Genomic DNA, 18,084 nt, shown 5'->3' with positions numbered 1-18,084 from the left:
CCCATCCGTTCAAATTTCCCCCAACCCCTCCATACAAAAAAGCACCTTTAAGACCTCCGGGACCCACAACGGGGCCCCGGCAACAGCCCATACCCGTGGACGTGGTGGAAAGTCGGCGAGTCACTATTGACTCATTTCTGATGTGGCCGAAAATGCTTTGATTGTTTTTAATGCATCAAAATGTCTCTAGAGTTTAACTAACGACGCTCTCGGCATGTGTTCTTGTTCGGGCAGGTGCGTCCACATCACGGACATCGGCGTGGGCTACATCTCCACGATGCTGTCTCTCAGCGCCCTCTTCCTCCGCTGGTGCTCTCAGGTCCGGGACTTTGGCCTGCAGCACCTTTGCGGCATGAGAAACCTGCAAGTGTTGTCACTAGCAGGTGAGCGACGACATTTTGGTCCTATTTTGTTACGTTGTTCTCCCCGTTTTGGTCAGCTGAGAGCCTGTGCCGTGACCTCGGCGGAGCGCCTGTTAGGCGTTAGGCGAGCTCTCCCGCCTGCCAGCTTCGTCCACGGCTTGCCTGCCCAGCGCGGCGCTACTACCCCGACCTGGTCGTTGCTCACTCGTTGCCCTTTTTGTCTTGCCTCCAGGCTGCCCGCAGCTCACCTCCAGCGGTCTGTCCAGTCTGATCCAGCTCCGCCACCTCCAGGAGCTGGAGCTGACCAACTGCCCGGGTGCCTCGCAGGAGCTGTTCGAGTACCTGCGGGAGCACCTTCCGCGCTGTCTGGTTATTGAATAATCGCCCAAAGAAACTGTCATTCGGAAGAGCCACTAGTCATCAAACCATGGTTTCGTCTACCGTCAGCAGTATGAGAGGAATGATGGCAAATATCTCTCCTTTGGGTATCAGCTGTGATACATCAGGAGTGGCGGTTGTGTGGCGCGCACTGACCTAGCACTCATGTATATACATTTTGTAAAATAGAAAAACTTACTTCTTCCAAAGGGTATTGTGATGATGTGTTACTAGTGTATCTGAGAGAACGTGAGCGTATGTGTCTGTTTGTGTGTTGTGCGAGTGTGTTGCAGAACAATGTCGATGTATAACTTTGTACCTGATGGAATAGGATTGAGGGGTCGGCAATCACGTCTCAGTATTGTGTGGGGATGCCCCTTTGTCAGGCAAGTATTACCAGAATAAAACAATCTGTCTGTTTTTTCTAGTCTAAAAAGAAATTTGCACATCATTAAATTGTACTCTCTCTCAGTGCATTTCTCTCTCCTTTAAAATCAAAATCTGTAATATAGCAAAATATTCCATGACCGAAGTATACAACTGTGACGAAACAATATAATGTGTGTGTAAGCCTTTGGTTAGTGTTCTTTTTTTATGAGTTACATTTAATGTAGTTCCAGAAAGTGTGGAAGTGATAGCGGTATCTTCTCTTTTGATCCGTCCTTTCAAAACAGCATGCTTACCTTTGCTGTCCTTGCATTCTCCCAGGTCATGAATAAGATAGAAAGGGTGAAACAAAATAACATGACAGTACTGAAATAAGTTTTAATTTTTAGTAATTTATGAATTTCTTGACGGCAATGCTTCTTTTCTCAAGAAGCAAGTTATTCCAATTTCAAATATATCATGCTGTACCTCCTTCCACTTAAATTCTAGAGAATGGTCATTCATATGTACTTTGACTAAAATTATACGTCCTCCAAACTGTAAATTTAAAATCGATTTTGTAGATGTAAAAGCACTTTAGTGATAGAAAGAAATTTTCCCATATGTTACAGTTTGTTTTACCTCAGCGATGGCGATAATATATTAGTGATTTTCTTGTTACTTTATTGTTCGAGTGAAGTTACAGGTGTATAAACTATACTATGTACTCATACCCTTTAATATCCCCCATCTGAAATCACTGCTATGACATATCTTGCTAACCAATTTTGTAAACGTATGGAATTAAAATGTAACTAAATTTCAAAAGCTTTTTCACAATTTAAAGAATTCGGTTTAAGAAAATAATGACAACAAAACTTCTATAGTGTAGTCAATAATCTACTTATTGTGCTACAAAAAAGGCATGATTTCTATAGAATCCACTGTTATAAGTGCAAGGACAAGCAAAACTGAAACAAATAGGCATTCTACTGTTCTCAGAAAAATCTGTTATTTTCCCCTTTGATTTGATTTAAGAACATGATACTTCCAAGACTGAAAGATAATAATTTTGCTGCCCAAGTACTCTTCAACAATAACTGGGCATTCCCTGAAGCCCAACAGACATTTTAAAAACCTCTCGGAGGAAAAATAAGATTTTTTTCTGTAAATGCAACCCCCTTTCCCTGCCTCGCTTTTCTCTAGATTTTACACATGTTAAGTCTTTCAGAAACTCAAAGAAACTCATAATTGTCTTATGCCAAACTCCCAAACTCTATTTGTGGTATGCTTAACAAAAGATCAAGGTTTATCAGAACTAAGTTGATTTAATTTTTGTTAACTAACCATTCTTGGCCCTAAAAAGAGGCCCCAGATAGTTTGCTGTAGACTCAAGTTCAAGTATTTTCCTAGACTGAAAAATTCTATCATCAGCAAGCACATTGTCTGACAACCCGTGTCCTAACCATACGAAACACAGGAGGGATTTGTAGGATCACTTAAGATTAGAAAAACAAAATGTGTTAAATTTCTTTATGTTAGATAAATACTTAAAGTACCATGTAGAAATGTTTTTACATTATATAATATTTAACTACAATGTTCTAAATGTAAGAAACATAGACAACAAAAAAGAACAAAGAAAAATGTTTTGATGACACTTTAAGCGCATTGTTGTAAATGAAAGTATATTCATTGACAGTACAACAAAAAATTACAGGAAAATGGTCCATTTCTCATTTCATTAACCGAGTTTTTGATATAGAATTAGGTCAGTTGTCAGCAGAAGAGGAAAGGAAATACTTTTAAAATGTATAAACAATCACTATTTTTTCAGGGGAAAGATTAAATTTTAACATTGTGCATATCTGAGAACTTTAATAGAGATACACTTTGTGGTTTCACTGGAATGTATAGTCCAAAGTTATTTTCTTAGATGTTGGAGACTTGGTAGGTAAGGTATGGTTGCTATTTAACAATTAAACCCAGTTCTTGGGCCAATATACGTAAGTGCTTAACTCTATATGACCTCCCTGCAAGTCTGGTATCTAACTAATCATATATTGGATTGCATGTCAAAAGCTGTGGGACTATGATGATTTCCCAAATTATTTCATCCATCTTTAAACCAAAGGAAGAGCTTTAGCCAACAAATGCATAATAAGGAGTTGTGAAAACAATCCAAGACAATTCTTGTTTATGGTTCTGTGTCTTCATTTCGTTGTAGTGTTTGTCTCCTGCAAAAATCCATGACCATGTAAAAAAATATGTAAAATTGAAAGAATTATTCTGTATTTTAGAGAACTAGTTGAATGAATCTGAATGTCATTGATGTTCTTGAAACAATAAATCCATGACAAAAATTTAAAAAATGATGAGTCAGTTTTGAGTTGAGATACCTTGATTATCTCTTGTGACACAAGAAAAACTCGAACACAGGTCATGAAGTCCACCAAGATAACAATCCCAATCCAGACTCACTTATTCCACCCTGGAAAAACAGAAAAACAGATACAACCAGCACAAAGAAGGCTACTTAAGAAATACATAACACGTGTAAGTGGTTAAATGTGCCTACAGTCAATGTGTAGGGAATTTTGTGCTCTGGTTTGGCAGAATCAGCAGGTGTTGTAGCATCAGGGGTTTCAGGACCACTTGGAGAAGTTTCTGTGAAGCTCTCTGCTGTTACTCGGAATCTGATAGGTTCCCCTATAAGCAGAAAAGTTGAGCCGTTGGTATTAAAATTAAATTTTTTGATGAAACTGAATTTTAACATAATATTTACCTGCATCCATGAAAAGATCATGCTTCTCTCCATCTGCCCCAGTGTCATATTCCCAAACCCACACCTGTTCGGTCTCATCAAATCTTGACGGATGTTGTAAGGCTGAGGGTGGAATTACAATATCGTCGAAAAAACCTAAGGTAACTGAAAGAAATAAGGGGGAGAATCAAAGGGCCATATTACAAATTAAAAGGGTTATCATATTAAAGCTTATAAAACAAGATAATATTATGTAAAAATTTACCATGAACGCCTTCTGAGCTACAACTACGTATTTTTCCAACAAGAACTTCTTCAAGAAATGGTCGAAACACTACATAACGAAATCGAACTTTAGTGTGGGCCGCTCCATCGCCCGGAAAAATAAACGAGTCCTCCATATGTATTATGTCATGTAACGCTATGCAAAGACCAACATTCAGCACGACCTGGGGAAATGGGACATTTTCAATCCAAAGTGTTGTAAATAAAGTAATTATAATTCCCACACATCCAACACGTTCGTTCTAGGTTACTTGTTTTTACGAAGGGTTACCTTATTAGCCAATTTCTTGTTCAATTCCTCGGCAATGGCGTCGGTCAGTTTGACGTTGAATTTCCAAGGAGGCGTTCGAATGACATGTTTCATTTCAGCTAACACAAACATTTTGCGAAAAAATGTTCCAGCCCGGTAAACATCGACAGAAAGAGTTGGAGCACACAAGCAGAAGTCTTGACAGGATGTAAACACAGGGGTCTGTTCCCTTACTTTGTGATTGTGTTGCCCGTTGCTGGTCGATTCAAGACCGGTTGTGACAGGAATGGATCCTACGACTCGACTCAACTAAACCCAACTTTTCTATCCTGCTGCTTTTGGGTGAAAAACTTTCTCAACCTTCGTAAATGTGTAATTTTAAATATTTTGTTGCTATAATAATTTGAAGCAATTTACTATTGAGGTCAATTCAAGGCAACCATTAGAAGACAAACGTTTATCAGCAGTGTCTTTGATTGATAAATGGGGTTCCCTGAGACCTGTGAGGCACTGGAAGCCTAACGATAGGCTGCTGTAGCTGTATTTTGTACAAGTCGGTCCTACAGTTGTTCAACAATGAGTTTGCCATTGACGCAAGGGGCTCTGAGCAAACTGAAAAAGAAACATTTTCGAGTCAAGCATCAGAAAGTGAAATTGTTCCGTGCTAATGAACCACTGCTGTCCGTCTTCATGTGGGGAGTCAACCATACAGTAAGTGGTCACAACCTCTTTCGTTGAGGTTATCATAGTCCTAGTCATTAATTAATACCATCTGTATCAGAGAATGTTCTATATTGAGAATATTTTTGCTTCATGTGTGGAACTGAAATATTCATGGCTTTCAAATGCTTGGAATGACAAGTCATTCAAACTGGAAAAGGGGTACTAATTTTGTCTAGCATCATATCCTCTGAGACTAAATGATTCTGTCAACTTGTATGAATTGTATATATACTTGTATGTATTCTGTACGATGATCTCTTTGAGGTGAAGAGTTTGAAGTGAAACATATGTTCCTTTGCTTTAAATCTATTTTTTCATCTATGGACACTTGATATTCTTTTGTCTGCAGTCAATCACCATATCTTTTATTTTATTCATTACAAGCAAGTTTACTTTTGTTACAGATAAATGAATTGAGCCACATGACAATACCTGTGATGCTACTTCCAGATGACTTCAAGGCTTATTCAAAGCTGAAAGTTGATAATCATCTGTTTAACAAGTAAGCTTGTACAGATTATGTCTCTTGTATGACTGAACTACACTCAAGATAAGATTCTGACATTTCCTGTTTGATTATTTTTTCCACCTCAGAGAAAACATGCCTAGCCATTTCAAAGTAAAAGAATATTGTCCTCTAGTATTCCGAAATCTTCGTGAGCGCTTTGGAGTTGATGATATTGATTATAAGGAATCAATGACTAGGTAAGAATAGCTACATGCATGGAGTGCTTTATAATGCACAAACTTAGATCTTTCTTACTTTCTGGGAATATATTTTAGTTGGCCGAAAAGTTTCATTGTTGCTATCCTTTATTTTCTTTATATTTTGCCATAGCTATGAAGTATCTTTCTCTTTGATTGTATTCATAAATATGTATTTGCTTTATGCACCTGCGCAGGCAAGGTTTGATGCATGCAGTGTCTTCTTTACTCTTATTTTGTAGGTTTATTTGACTTTTTTGTCATGCAGATCAGTTCTTTTCTTTAATTATGAAGTATTTGTGTAGCCACGTAAATGTTTACTTCAAATACAGCATCACAGCTACTTTTCTAAATTTCTGCATGCTATCTGATCATGTACTAGATGCCTCATTATCTTATTATATTTGAGTATCCCCACTTGTCATTATAGACCTCTTTCTCCTCTCCCCCTTTTTGCTTTTTATGGTTCAATGTTTTGTTTTGTGTTTCTGAGCACAATGATATATATCTATTAACGCAACTAAGAATTATTGTGAAAGTTATGAATTGTACGAAAACTTAAAACTACAGACATCCTCTATTTTTAATGATAGTTCGCAACCTGTAAGCAATTTTGGGTTGTGGTTAGGACCCAACGCTACCAATTGTGGCGGCGAGCTCAGCCTGTGGACAATTGGCATGAAAAGCCTCATGGGCTCCACCGCTCTTTCACTCTTCCTGCCCACCCTTCTCATCATGATTGTGCTTCCCCACGTATCACTGGTTACAGTCAGAAGTTGCGTCAAAAGCGCATGAGGTCAGTTAATTGGTTGCAGGGTGTGATAGACATTGCTTGTTGACATTCTCTGTCTTTTAGTGTTAGCATGTGTTGTTTATCTTCTTCATTGTTTGCTTGGTGAGGTATGTTGTGTTTCTAGTATTGAATCTGTTTTCACCTGAGTCTAAGACCCCTCCACATTTAAGACCCCCCCCCACCCCCCACTTTTATGGGCTCAAATTCAGAAAGAAAGAAAAAAAAAACCGGGAGGCGCTGACATTTAACGTGTTTCCGGGCTTCTGAAGTTTTCTGGACTCCCCTTGGTTTAACTTGGACGTTTAAGACAACCCCCCCCCCCCCCTTTTCCTCCACTTTCGGGGAAAAAAAGTGGTTTTAGACTCAGTTAAATACAGTACTTAGTGTGAGCCAGATTTTTTTTTGTTGCATCTATACTATTTTTATTTTTTATTTTTTTCTATGGTTTTTGTTGTGCTTTAAGATTGTTTTTGTTTGTAACTGAACCTGTGAAGGAATGTTTGTCAGCGTGTTTGGACTGTTATTACTATTGTGGTATTTCTTTAGCTGGGACATGTGTGTGATACTGACAATGACTGATTTGATTTCGCATTACTTAACTTTACTACCAATTATATTGCTTATGTGATCTGACAAATAGTAACATCAGTGTTTTACGAACTCATTCGAGTTCAGTATAAGAAGGAGCTTCTAAAAAGAGGGAGCTTTAAGAACTGTGTTCACCTCCATTTTTGTTCCTACTCAATAGTTGATCAGGCCTTTTCTATCTGTCAATTGGAGTACTACTTTATTGCTGTTTGCAGCCTTGCATTCCCAAGCCATTCAGAAATATTTCATCCTTACTCAGTTTGGCTTTAAAATCTTTTAAAATGTTAAAGATTTGCTTGCTAAGATAAAAGATGTTATGGTTCGGTCATGATTGGTCATTGGTCATTATTTAATGTTGATACTATACCTTTTGCCCTGATCTTATTTTAGGTCACAGCCAGTCACTATGGATAATCCAGGAAAATCAGGGGCAAAATTTTATCAGTCGTACGATCGTTTGTTCATCTTGAAATCTCTCACAAGTGAAGAAGTTGAGAGAATGCATTCATTTTTGAAAGATTATCATCCTGTAAGTATTTTTCAAAGTCCAATAGTTATTTCACAGAACTAAATGTCAACCTTTAAAACCATTAGAAGCATTGTTTCCTTTAGCTTAACTTTTCTCTCTTATAGTATATAGTGGAGCGACATGGGAAGACCTTATTGCCTCAATATTTGGGCATGTACCGCATTACTGTTGATGGTGTTGAACATTACTTGGTTGCCATGCGTAATGTTTTCAGTAATCATCTTCAAATCCATAGGTAAAAGAACTTAGTGTAATCTAGTTTTTCTCATGCCTTTCCTCCCCCCCGTTTTTTTTTAATATTATGGGGGTTTTGAGAGCCCTCCAGATTTATATAACCAATTTTATTTCAGGAAATTTGACTTAAAAGGCTCAACAGTAGACAGAGAAGCGTCAGACAAGGAAAAAGAAAAAGATCTTCCTACTCTTAAAGACAATGATTTTGTCAAGGAGGGAAAAAAGATTTTTATAGGAGATGAAGCTAAGGATAAGTTAATGGATACATTAACTGCAGATGTTGATGTTAGTAAATTTTATGTCACTCATAACAGAAGTTTTTTGGGGGTTTATGGTAATTTATATTTTCTATTGCCCGCAGTTTCTGACAAAGCTTCATCTCATGGACTATTCTCTACTGCTGGGAATCCATGACTGTGCCAGAGCAGAACAAGAAAGCCGCGAGCGCCAGGAGCAGGAGAGTGAGGAAAATGATGATGATGATGATTCTGACTCTGGCAGTGGACTTGAAAATCGAAATATTGGGGAAGGGTAAGTTCACTATCTCAGTTTTTCATGCATTCTTATTTGAACTTAAATTCACAGTAATCCTCATTATTCTGTTTATTACCAATTTGTTTTTATTTTTTAGGAGGCATGGCTACTGGGGTGGAGGTGGGATTTCCACTCCTCCAGATTCACCTCATGCTGCTGCACAATTCCTGAGGGAGTCAAGTCTCCAATATGATGGTTGCATCATTCCCGAACTTGATATTTATGCTATTCCCAGCTCTGAAGGTAAGATTGTGATACTTTCTAAAAATAGAATAAAGACCCAATTGTAATAGTGTTAATACCTAGAAACCAAAACATATCTTATTCAATTTGCAGGAGCACCAATTAAGGAAATTTATTTTCTGGCATTAATTGATGTCTTAACACATTATGGCGTTAAAAAGCAAGCTGCCAAAGCGGCCAAAAGTGTTAAATATGGAGCAAATGTGGATGGCATTTCTACCTGTGATCCTGAGGTGTATGGGAAACGTTTCCTGGAGTTCCTCAGCAAAGCCATTGAATAATTTATCCCCTGTTTGCTTATAATTTAGGGGACTGCTTTGATGACTGAGAGCATTTCGTGAGCAAAACTCTTTCCCTAAGATGAGCTGTCCAGCGAATCGTTGCTACCGGTGTAGTAGGTGTGGGAAGGCATCATATCACTCTCACTTTTACCAAAAATGATGGCTTTATTTTCTAAAGTATGTAGAATGTGATTCTATGTGTCTCTTGTAACTCTCCTTGATATTTCTTACATTTTATCCCTTATATTATGGTGGAATATTTTATTTCTATCTTACACTATTTTGACACACATCTGCAGGAAAAATACAAATCTGAAATTGTAGCATTTAATGTTTGAAGGATGCTTTTTCTATCTGCAAATTAAAATTTCTTGATGCCTTGATAAAAGTTCAAAATTGTTGAAACAAATGCCTATTTTCATTTCTGTTATAGGTTACTGAGTTTGCTTAATTCTACATACTATTCAAATCTGCAAAGTTGTTGAGTGCTCTGAACTGTAGTTAGTTGTTCTTCATACTTATTGAAGTTTAAGAAGAACAAGGTGCAAAGAGTTTTTATGTTGTGTTTAGTTTACTTTTCACCAAATTGAATATTGGTATATCTTGAACATTCATTGCAGCTTGGTTTGTCTGCAGCTGCTCCAAAACATCTCTCCTTACTACTTCTACATCACTAAGTGGCCTGATAGCTTGTTGTACAAGTACAATTTTACACACACACACACACTCACACACACACTCACATATACTTTAACGTAAATCAATTCATTGGTGGCTCTTACTGTGTTTCAATGTATTGTTACTGTTCCTGTAATTTTTTAATCAATTATTGCAAAATGTATGGGGTTACTGTTGGTATTGACAGTTACACCCATTTGTTTACTTTCATTTAACAAATTTACCTGTTTCTAAACATGACGGTCAAGTTTAATCTACCATTTTGTTTGCAGGTAAGAATTCAGTTTCAGTTCTGTGTTAGAACTTTGCTCAGAAGGTTAGAAGGTTGCTTAATATCATGTACATGTAAGCCGTCTAACGCACATTAAACTATTGTATTCGAGAAATTTTGTATCTTAACAGACAAGTGTTATGCCTAATAGGAATTATCTATCTCTTTTAAGAAAATAATAACTGTTGCTAAAGCCTGATGTTGACTATATTGAGAATAATAGTTCGACATTTTTGTAGTTTTCCCTACTCCCTCCCCAACTTACCTGTCAGTTTTTCTTGCCTGTAAGCAGTATATCAAATATCTTACTAGGCAACATTATTAAAACTAACTCCAATGTTATAAATTACATTTCTTTTGAGAAATGGTAAAAGTATTAATTTTAGTTGTGTGTATATCAGTTAATATGTAAGTGTTTGTCATGTCCAAGCTCAATCAGTTTTATTATTGTTAATGTACTTTGTAGTTCAATGTTTTGTTTCTTCATGCCAAATTACTATTAAGTATTTTATTTTGTTAATGGTATGTGCTTTTCTTTTCTTTCCTTTTTTATTTGGCTTTTACTGGCTTGTTTCATATGTTGCCTCTTCTGTATGTATCTCTTATTCTAGTCGTATGTTGTTGCTCTGTTGATTTGGGTTGGTATGGTCAGACAAGTTATAAGACTTATTTCTGAAGACTGCTTGGAAGTTTTGTGAATTTGTGTGCATGCATATATCAGATTTAAAAAGTCTTTCTTGGCAGAAATTATATGTATAGTTTGGAAAGGTGTTTGTAAAACATCATGATTATGTCTTAATCAGCCTGACAGCTTTAGTCTGCTTTATAATTCTAGTGATTATTGGTCTTGTGTAAGGGCCAGAAGAGTGAGGGTTGAAGCTGCTCTGCATATGTTCTGTAAAATGTTATTGGCATGTTTGAATTTTACTTAATTATTATGCCCACATATGGTTTGGCAATAACAAGAGATTCAATGCAATCTGGGGGCATAATCCCTGCAGGGGAACCTATTATGCTTGTCATTAAATCTATGTCAACTTTCAACTACAGTACTTCGGAGCACGGACAATTATATTGAAAATTTGAATGGTCTCTCTTGTCATTTAGATTTCCCTGTTCAATCCACTGGTATGTGTTTCTGCTGGTGCCAAATTGTGCCATTGGTGAAGGGAACTTGCATTTTAGTTTTAAATGATCTCATTCTGGGATAGTAGTGACTCGTTTGTAGCTTATATTTCTGTTGATATCTACTTTTTTCAGCTTGATTCTTTTTAATCAATTGAGTCAGTGTAATCATTCTGATGTATGACATGTACAACATGAGATGTATGAAGGTACCACTTAGCAGACTATGTGAGAATGTTTCCTTTTAATAACTGTCGCTCACAAGTTTTATCGATTTTAAAATTTTTGCTTTTTTTAAAAATTGCTATCTATCTGTATTTGGTGTGAATCAGAATTAAACAAACAGTGTCAAGCACTGTTTGGAACTTTTTAATAACACACCCATATTATTTTGCTCAACCAGATTAGTCTACTTGTATAGTTCTCATTTTGCTTTTTTCCTTGCCTTTAAAACCAACCAGTTTTAAAATTACTTAATTTGCATTTCCCTCTTCTCCTGCCTGTTCCAATTTCACTCCTACTTTGGTGTGAATTAAATGCTTGTGCTGTTGGTGTGGTCATATTCTATTATAATGTGGTCACTGGAGTGATTCCTATTACATCAGATATCTCTTGTGAAAATACACTAGTTGTATTCGTTGGCAATATTCTGGACCAAAGTGATCTTTGTAAGAAAAGTAAAATAGAATATGCCCATATAACTTCTTATATTTCTTGTCTACACTGCTGTATTTCAGCGAGTTGTTTTAGGTTGAATGCAAACAAGATTTTATTCCAGTTATGTATCTTTTTCAAACTGTAATTTTTTCATTTTGTTGATCCTGAATAAATTATAACTTGTCCTGCATTAATTGTGACTTTTTAAATTTCCTTAGTACTGTTCATGGTGCCTTGGGGGTAGGGCGAGTAGACAAACTCGTCTACTGCTGTGCCGGAGGCCTGACACACAGTACACATGAGCACCTCTCTCATGTGCAGAATCCAAAATGTATGCCTCTTGCTGGTGATGAGTGTGGTTGCAGAAAATTTGAGATTGAGTTTAGGTATTAAACTTTATTATAAAGAACATTTGATTTCAGTCTTTGAAACATAATGGACTTTTACTAAAGTACAATTGTAATTAGTCAATTTGTAAATTATTTTTAAAAGGCAAAATGTGCCACATCATTGTTAAATCATCTAAAAAATAGAATGAATGACTTTCTACCACATACCTTGAACTAAAGCATAAATAGTACGTAATATTGTTCGCTATCTGCCACAAATTAATAAAAGTAGTTCTGTCACATATTTCATCCGATAGGAGAAGCAGCCTTCTTATTATTTTTGAATACTGTACTTGTAAAGCAAGAAACCTCTCTAAGATTTAATCATTGCTACTAGATCAGGTAAATAATATAAGGCACTTGATCAACAATCACTAGGAACAATTCCAACTTTCAGACAAACAGCCATCTCCAGTGTAAAGTATTACAATCCTGCACAGTTAGTCTCTGCCTTACCACAATTGTGTTAAAAATTATAATATAACTCTTGTGTTCAGTCATAAATAAATTATCATCTCTTTTATTCAGTCTGCTGTCATTTCACCAAAGGTCAACCTTTATTGGTTTTCAATGACGTTTGGTGCCAGCTAACACAGATCTGACTCTCTTTCTCTGACCAAATCTCAAGTCAGTCATGTGCATGTCATGATGTACACCCTGTACAAGAGAGTCACCATTTCTTCAAATATTACACTGTGCCACTATCATAGCCAACTAACATTAGATAGATAGATAGTTGTATCCACGAGGAAAAGGCCACCGCCTCACTCCAGTATTATGCCATCGACACTCCACCACATCCGGGAGCAGCCCTTGTCAGAGCCACCCCTGGGTCCCAGGGTGGGGCAGGGCTTAGCGAAGCCGCCAGCACGGGACCTCGGGACACCCCTGTAAGAAAGTGTGAAGCAAAGGCCGACTCCTGTGTAGGGTGGCGAACGTCGCACAAACCCAGAGGGGCCTGTCGCCGCACTCCGCGCGCAACAACCGAGGGCCGTGGTTCTAAACTCGTGTGTGTGGTTTAGTAGTGCAGGGTCCCTGGAAGGGGGTAAGGTATAGCGGAGGGGTGTAGCGACCGGGCCGGAACCCGGCAAATGGCACCCCTCCCTCAACATCGGACGAAACTCAGCATGCCACAACAAACAGAAGAGGTACAGCTCTGGCCCACCCAACGACGGGTAGTACCGGAACAGCACGCAACAAGATAGATAATACAGGTGCTGCTCAAAGAGGCCATGCGAGGAGGCACAACACATAGAGCGCGAAAGCAGAGGGGGAGGAGCAGCAGGCAAGGGAGTAAAGAGAGAGCTAAGCGAGGAAGAGTCTGGGAAGATGAGGAGAAGAGCGAAGGCCGGAAAGACCGAGCAGGCCAAGCAGAGAGCAGCGGAGGGCAGGAGTCTGGGGGGAGCAGAGGGAAGGCCCTCTGGCCCAGGGGCCGAACGCGGCACAGAGGCAAAGATGCCCAAGAGGGGTAAGAGGCAAATGCTAGGGGGCGAGAGAGGAGAGGAGCCGGAGGCCATGGATGGAGACAAAGTGGAGGGCGATGCGATGCCCTATGAGTGCAACAAGGACGGAGCTATACATGAGGTATCGGAGAGCCTCTCTTCAACGATCTCCTGAATCGCACAGCAGACTTATATAGAAAGAGTCCAGTGCTAAAGGGAAGACGGGGGGAGAGGGGGGGGGGGGGGGGGGAGGGGTGCACAGCGGCGCTTCAGGGGTTCGCAGGGAGCTCGCGGGTACGTTGACGACGGCGAGCTTCGCCCCGTCCCCTCCTCCCTAGCACCACCCTCCAGGGTAGCGCCGTGTCCGGAACGAGAGCCGTCGCCGGCCTCTTGCTGGCCCCGGGTTTCCAGGGACTGGCGCCGCGTAGTCCCAAGGAGCTAAATCCTAAGAAGAGGGAGAGATAGGCCACACCACAATGCAAAGCGAAAGTAGGTGAAGATAATTAGAAAGGGATTAGGCAGTACATAGCGACAGAGGTGAAATAAAGCAAGCATAACGACAGTCGCGTTTGGGCATATTAGTGAAGAAGCAAGGCACAGCACACAGGCAAGCACAATATAGCATGCGAGATTCGTCCGACCTGTCCCCCTTTCCAGGCAAGAGGGCCGCGAGGAGTCTTACCCACGACTGAGGCTGGCTAGTCCAGCCCCAGCCGCCCCCACCCCACTATCATAGCCAACTAACATGTTAAAATAGTACACTTTGCCAGGCTTCTAAATATTATAATTTAAGTCTTGGACCCTAGATGACTAGCACGTTCAGCAATTTGTCCTTGTTTGTCAACAAAATGACAATTCTTTAATAGGTTACAAACCACACTATAGCACAAAATTATGTAACTTCGTCAAAAATAATATCTGTACATGCTAGTTACTTACACACCAAAATCATTTCCACCAGAAACTCACAGAAAATGATGTAGATAATGCACGTACGTGGTGCCAAAAGCGTGGTGGGATATACAACATTTCTCCTGCTTCTAGCCTGCATTCAATTGGTGGTGCAATGTTTTTGAACAGTGGAAATTGATCATAATCTGGTTTCTCAGGGTCAACCCGAGCTGTGTTGCTTAGTAATCTATCAGAGTGAGGATAAAGTGAGGGTGATATTTCAGGTGGAAACAATAATATACGCTTAGTTCCAACAACCTGAAAATGAAAACAATAGGTCAGACAAAATTTGATGAAATGATTCGGAATAGCATACATTGAGAAATAATGAGTTAAACTATCCACCTGAGCAAGGAGATTATGTTTGGGATCATAATGTAATGGAGAAACTGTGCCTGCAGGCCCAAACCAAGCATTTATATCCGTACCCTCATTGGCAGGTTCTTCTACTTGAATGGAATCATCACTCAGACAACAATACTCCGGTTCACAAATATCAGCCCTTAATTCAGGTACCTGGAATTACAGAACAAGATTGTGTAAATTTAAGGAAACTATAATAAGCTAATTCATTGCTAATTTGTAGCATTTTACTGACACAAAAATTTAAGGACCTGTTCAAAAAGTTGATGTTGAGCAAGGTACCCTAATTTACCACCAACAACATGTTGTTCAATAAAGTCAGCAATAGTCATCAATTTTTGGGAATAATCTGTATGAGCATAGTGTGAACCCAGCTCAATTGGTACTGTTCGTGCACCGGCTACTCTTTGCAGGTATCCAATATCATTCCATCGCTTAGATGCTGGCCAGTGCATCATACAACCTACATAAGGAGGTATAGAAACTTCTAAATTAAGAAAAGTTTTCTGCCTCATTTCAACCATTACCTAATAAAACCAATTAAAACCATACCTTTTATTTTGACTGGAAGTTTTGGAAGGAAATGATCTGTGCAAAATCTCTCAATAGAAGGACAGTCTAATTCTTTAATGGGAGAACCAGACAATCCCTTAAGAATAAATTGAGTTGATCTATCTTCAAGAAGAATTGGATCTAAAGATAATAAAATGTAATGTGCTTGTGATTATAAACGTAAACAATAGGAGAAACAACAGAGTACTTTCATGAAGAACACAAACTCTGGAAGTGGTGATAATTTCTCTGCTATAACAAGTTAAATTTTGGAACACAGTTAGGTACAACATTTATTAGAATTACATAATTCATAGTATCCAAGAAATCAGCATCCTCTGTTCAAAATTTACCTTTCAATAGAGACAAAATAACACCACTTCTGAAGGATTGAGAATGAGACAATTACTCCGCAAAAGCATGAAAAAGAAAGTAGATTTTTACCTTGTTCTGATGAACCTGACTGCTCAACCACTTGGGCTAAAGTGGTACTCAGTAAGCTTGCAGCTATTGTAAGATCAAGACACTCGTTAGGAGATGGAAGAGGGGCTCCTAACAATAAGCCCATATCCGCAGCTTTCAGAGCAAGACGAAGAAGAGTTTCTTCATCACCAGCTTGAGAATACAGAAGGCATAAAATCTGGAATAGAAAAATGTTGTGCTCATGTTTATCATAGTCATTACTGACACACTCAAAAGAAGGTTCAGGAGTTGCACCTTAATGAGGCTGGCTATACTAAACACATGCCGATGTACGATGGGTACATCTCTCCAGTGACCAGTATTCAGTTGTTCCCATGTATGATCCAATACTGCTTGGATAGAGGTAAGAGCTTGCTCTGCTTCAAGTCGCAATTTTTTTTCTTCACTGCTTGAAGTACTCCTATAATGACAATAGGACACAACAGTTCTTCATTTATTATATGTGACAATTAGAAAGTACTGAAAGCAAAATATACAAGTCATTTAGGTAACAGTGTTGACTGACAGACTTACTCTTTCAACTGAGGTATTATGCATACGGCATCCCTCATTAACTTTAAAATAGGTTTAGGTACAATATCCAGTTGAGGAAAGGTATTACAAACATTGTCAGGAAGAAGTTTCCACAACTTTGGAAGAACTAAAGAAGTCCTGTCACTAGAAAATTTGAAATCATCAATATACCATTATACCATTACAGACCTACCATTATGGTTCGTCCTTACCCAAATGATGGTTTCTTAGGGGCTGTCTCACCCTCAGCTGTTTTGAACTGACTGGATTGGCTAGAATGAAAGTCTCGTTTGCATTTTGGAGATTCCAAAACACTTGCTTCTAGCCTTTCAGCAACTGCATCGTGGTCTACACTGTCATCCGCCATTGCTTCAAGACCTAGGAAAAAAGCAATGTTTACTTATTATATTATTATAGTTGTTAACTGACATTATAATTTGTAAATTAACATCAAAACTACGGGTGTGACACTCCTAAAAGAAGCTATAGAGCATACACTCAACTAGAATTAGAAAATCAGGCAATGCAATGAATGTGACATTCGTGAGTTACAGGGAATATTTAACACAAATCGCACATAAAAAGTAATATTTTCAGAAGAAATAGGTAAGCATTTTAGGGTTACCCCAACATTTAACGACCCAAATTGATAACATCACGCATAGCAAATTATAGGCAAGTGGCAAGTAAAGGAAATGTACGAGTTGTCATGGAGCTTACACTAACAAGGTAGATTTCAAGGTGAATAAACAGCACAAAATCATGGCACAATCTACATTCAGGACGTTCTGTCTGTATTATGTACGAATTTGAACAACGTGCGGGCTCCACCTAGAATCACGCCCAAAACTAGGTTAGCATCTACACACCAAAAAAATTGGTGGTGGGTTGGGGGAACGAAGCGCGCACTAAACGAAGCATCTAGGGTCCACACCCTGATCCAGGGCTCCTGGCTCCGATTGCGATCGTGGATGCGAAGCGGAGCGGAGGACGCGGACGCGGAGCGGGAATAGTGGAGGGGATTTGAACGGCCTGGGGCCGGAGGTGTTCTCGGATATTTCTGAGATAAGTTTCAGAATAACTTTGCCTCCAAGTGTATTACAGTTAAGGGAGGAAGAATAATAGCGGGTAGAAGATAAAGGTTCCTGATAGGTCGAGCCGCTACCCCCACTACCGGCGTGACGTACAGGCGGGAAGCTCTCGACCAATCAGGAACGGTTTTGCTCAACCGTAAGCCGAAACACTCCGGGGGACACCTCCTGTTCGAATATTCGAATATTCATATCTTCCAACCGCTCCAACTTTCCCCGCTCCGTCTGCCACCCCGCCCGCCACCCCGTCCACGTTTATCCGGCTCATCCGCTCCGTTTCGTTAGCAGGGGAGAACGGAGTAACGTACCTCGGTCTGCATGAGCGTACCTCAGGGATCGCACCCAGGGTGCGGGGTGCGTTACTCGGTGCAGACTGAGGTACACGCCGGCTCAGAGAAAACGCAGGTGTGTCCAGGCTAAGACATGCCAGTACGTTGGGTTACCTATGCACTGGCTGCAGGGGCTGCAGGCGCGGGGCGGATGGCGGGGAAAGTGTCGGAAGTGGCAGCTCCCCCACCACCCACCACTCCCCCG

At 39.4% G+C, this 18,084-nt stretch overlaps 3 protein-coding genes and 1 long non-coding RNA gene across 8 annotated transcripts; 2 read left to right on the top strand and 2 right to left on the bottom strand.

Annotated features, from left to right (window-relative positions):
• Positions 1-237: 237 nt before the first annotated feature.
• Positions 238-3,478, top strand: LOC113205523 (uncharacterized). Its single transcript, XR_008011833.1, has 2 exons — positions 238-383; positions 595-3,478. It is a non-coding gene; the product is annotated as an uncharacterized LOC113205523 (long non-coding RNA).
• Positions 2,626-4,684, bottom strand: LOC113205538 (DNA-directed RNA polymerase III subunit RPC8). The gene is made up of 6 exons (XM_026421207.2): positions 4,427-4,684; positions 4,136-4,319; positions 3,892-4,035; positions 3,685-3,815; positions 3,506-3,597; positions 2,626-3,343 (listed from the first exon to the last, which is right to left on the bottom strand). Exons 1-5 carry the CDS (start codon positions 4,535-4,537, stop codon positions 3,547-3,549), a joined length of 621 nt encoding a protein of 206 aa, XP_026276992.1. The 5' UTR covers positions 4,538-4,684; the 3' UTR covers positions 2,626-3,343; positions 3,506-3,546.
• A 38-nt stretch (positions 4,685-4,722) lies between these two features.
• Positions 4,723-11,960, top strand: LOC113205537 (phosphatidylinositol 5-phosphate 4-kinase type-2 alpha). 2 transcript variants are annotated; one of them, XM_026421205.2, is made up of 10 exons: positions 4,723-5,116; positions 5,533-5,630; positions 5,723-5,833; positions 6,462-6,629; positions 7,605-7,743; positions 7,848-7,978; positions 8,094-8,262; positions 8,339-8,508; positions 8,609-8,754; positions 8,848-11,960. In XM_026421205.2, the coding sequence occupies exons 1-10, from the start codon at positions 4,982-4,984 to the stop codon at positions 9,033-9,035; spliced, it is 1,455 nt and encodes a 484-aa protein (XP_026276990.1). In that variant the 5' UTR covers positions 4,723-4,981; the 3' UTR covers positions 9,036-11,960. The 2 variants fall into 2 exon arrangements, with proteins under 2 accessions (XP_026276990.1, XP_026276991.1); XM_026421206.2 differs by lacking the exon at positions 6,462-6,629 and having other exon boundaries at positions 4,728-5,116.
• A 187-nt stretch (positions 11,961-12,147) lies between these two features.
• Positions 12,148-17,467, bottom strand: LOC113205536 (bifunctional peptidase and arginyl-hydroxylase JMJD5). Of its 4 annotated transcripts, none has more exons than XM_026421201.2 (9): positions 17,329-17,461; positions 16,672-16,837; positions 16,460-16,603; positions 16,181-16,346; positions 15,908-16,103; positions 15,464-15,604; positions 15,163-15,374; positions 14,894-15,064; positions 12,148-14,806 (listed from the first exon to the last, which is right to left on the bottom strand). In XM_026421201.2, the coding sequence occupies exons 1-9, from the start codon at positions 17,378-17,380 to the stop codon at positions 14,546-14,548; spliced, it is 1,509 nt and encodes a 502-aa protein (XP_026276986.1). In that variant the 5' UTR covers positions 17,381-17,461; the 3' UTR covers positions 12,148-14,545. The 4 variants fall into 4 exon arrangements, with proteins under 4 accessions (XP_026276986.1, XP_026276987.1, XP_026276988.1 ...); XM_026421202.2 differs by having other exon boundaries at positions 17,180-17,329; XM_026421203.2 differs by lacking the exon at positions 17,329-17,461 and adding an exon at positions 17,186-17,322.
• Positions 17,468-18,084: the final 617 nt, after the last annotated feature.

Source organism: Frankliniella occidentalis, unplaced genomic scaffold (genome assembly GCF_000697945.3).
Source record: "Frankliniella occidentalis isolate FOCC.00 unplaced genomic scaffold, Focc_3.1 Scaffold251, whole genome shotgun sequence".
Taxonomy (NCBI): domain Eukaryota; kingdom Metazoa; phylum Arthropoda; class Insecta; order Thysanoptera; family Thripidae; genus Frankliniella; species Frankliniella occidentalis.
Note: the sequence above shows the minus strand (reverse complement) of the source record. Positions and strands in the feature narration are given on the sequence as shown.

Coding starts and splice junctions, on each gene's coding strand:
- LOC113205536 (XM_026421201.2), bottom strand. CDS start 17,380: ATGCTTCGTTTAGTGCGCGCTTCGTTCCCCCAACCCACCACCAATTTT. Junction 16,838..17,328: donor ACCCACCACCAATTTTTTTG/GTGTGTAGATGC, acceptor CTTTTTTCCTAG/GTCTTGAAGCAATGGCGGAT. Junction 15,065..15,162: donor AACATCAACTTTTTGAACAG/GTCCTTAAATTT, acceptor CTGTAATTCCAG/GTACCTGAATTAAGGGCTGA.
- LOC113205538 (XM_026421207.2), bottom strand. CDS start 4,537: ATGTTTGTGTTAGCTGAAATGAAACATGTCATTCGAACGCCTCCTTGG. Junction 4,320..4,426: donor ACAAGAAATTGGCTAATAAG/GTAACCCTTCGT, acceptor CCATTTCCCCAG/GTCGTGCTGAATGTTGGTCT. Junction 3,816..3,891: donor TGATCTTTTCATGGATGCAG/GTAAATATTATG, acceptor TTCTGCTTATAG/GGGAACCTATCAGATTCCGA.
- LOC113205537 (XM_026421205.2), top strand. CDS start 4,982: ATGAGTTTGCCATTGACGCAAGGGGCTCTGAGCAAACTGAAAAAGAAA. Junction 5,117..5,532: donor TGTGGGGAGTCAACCATACA/GTAAGTGGTCAC, acceptor CTTTTGTTACAG/ATAAATGAATTGAGCCACAT. Junction 6,630..7,604: donor TTGCGTCAAAAGCGCATGAG/GTCAGTTAATTG, acceptor ATCTTATTTTAG/GTCACAGCCAGTCACTATGG.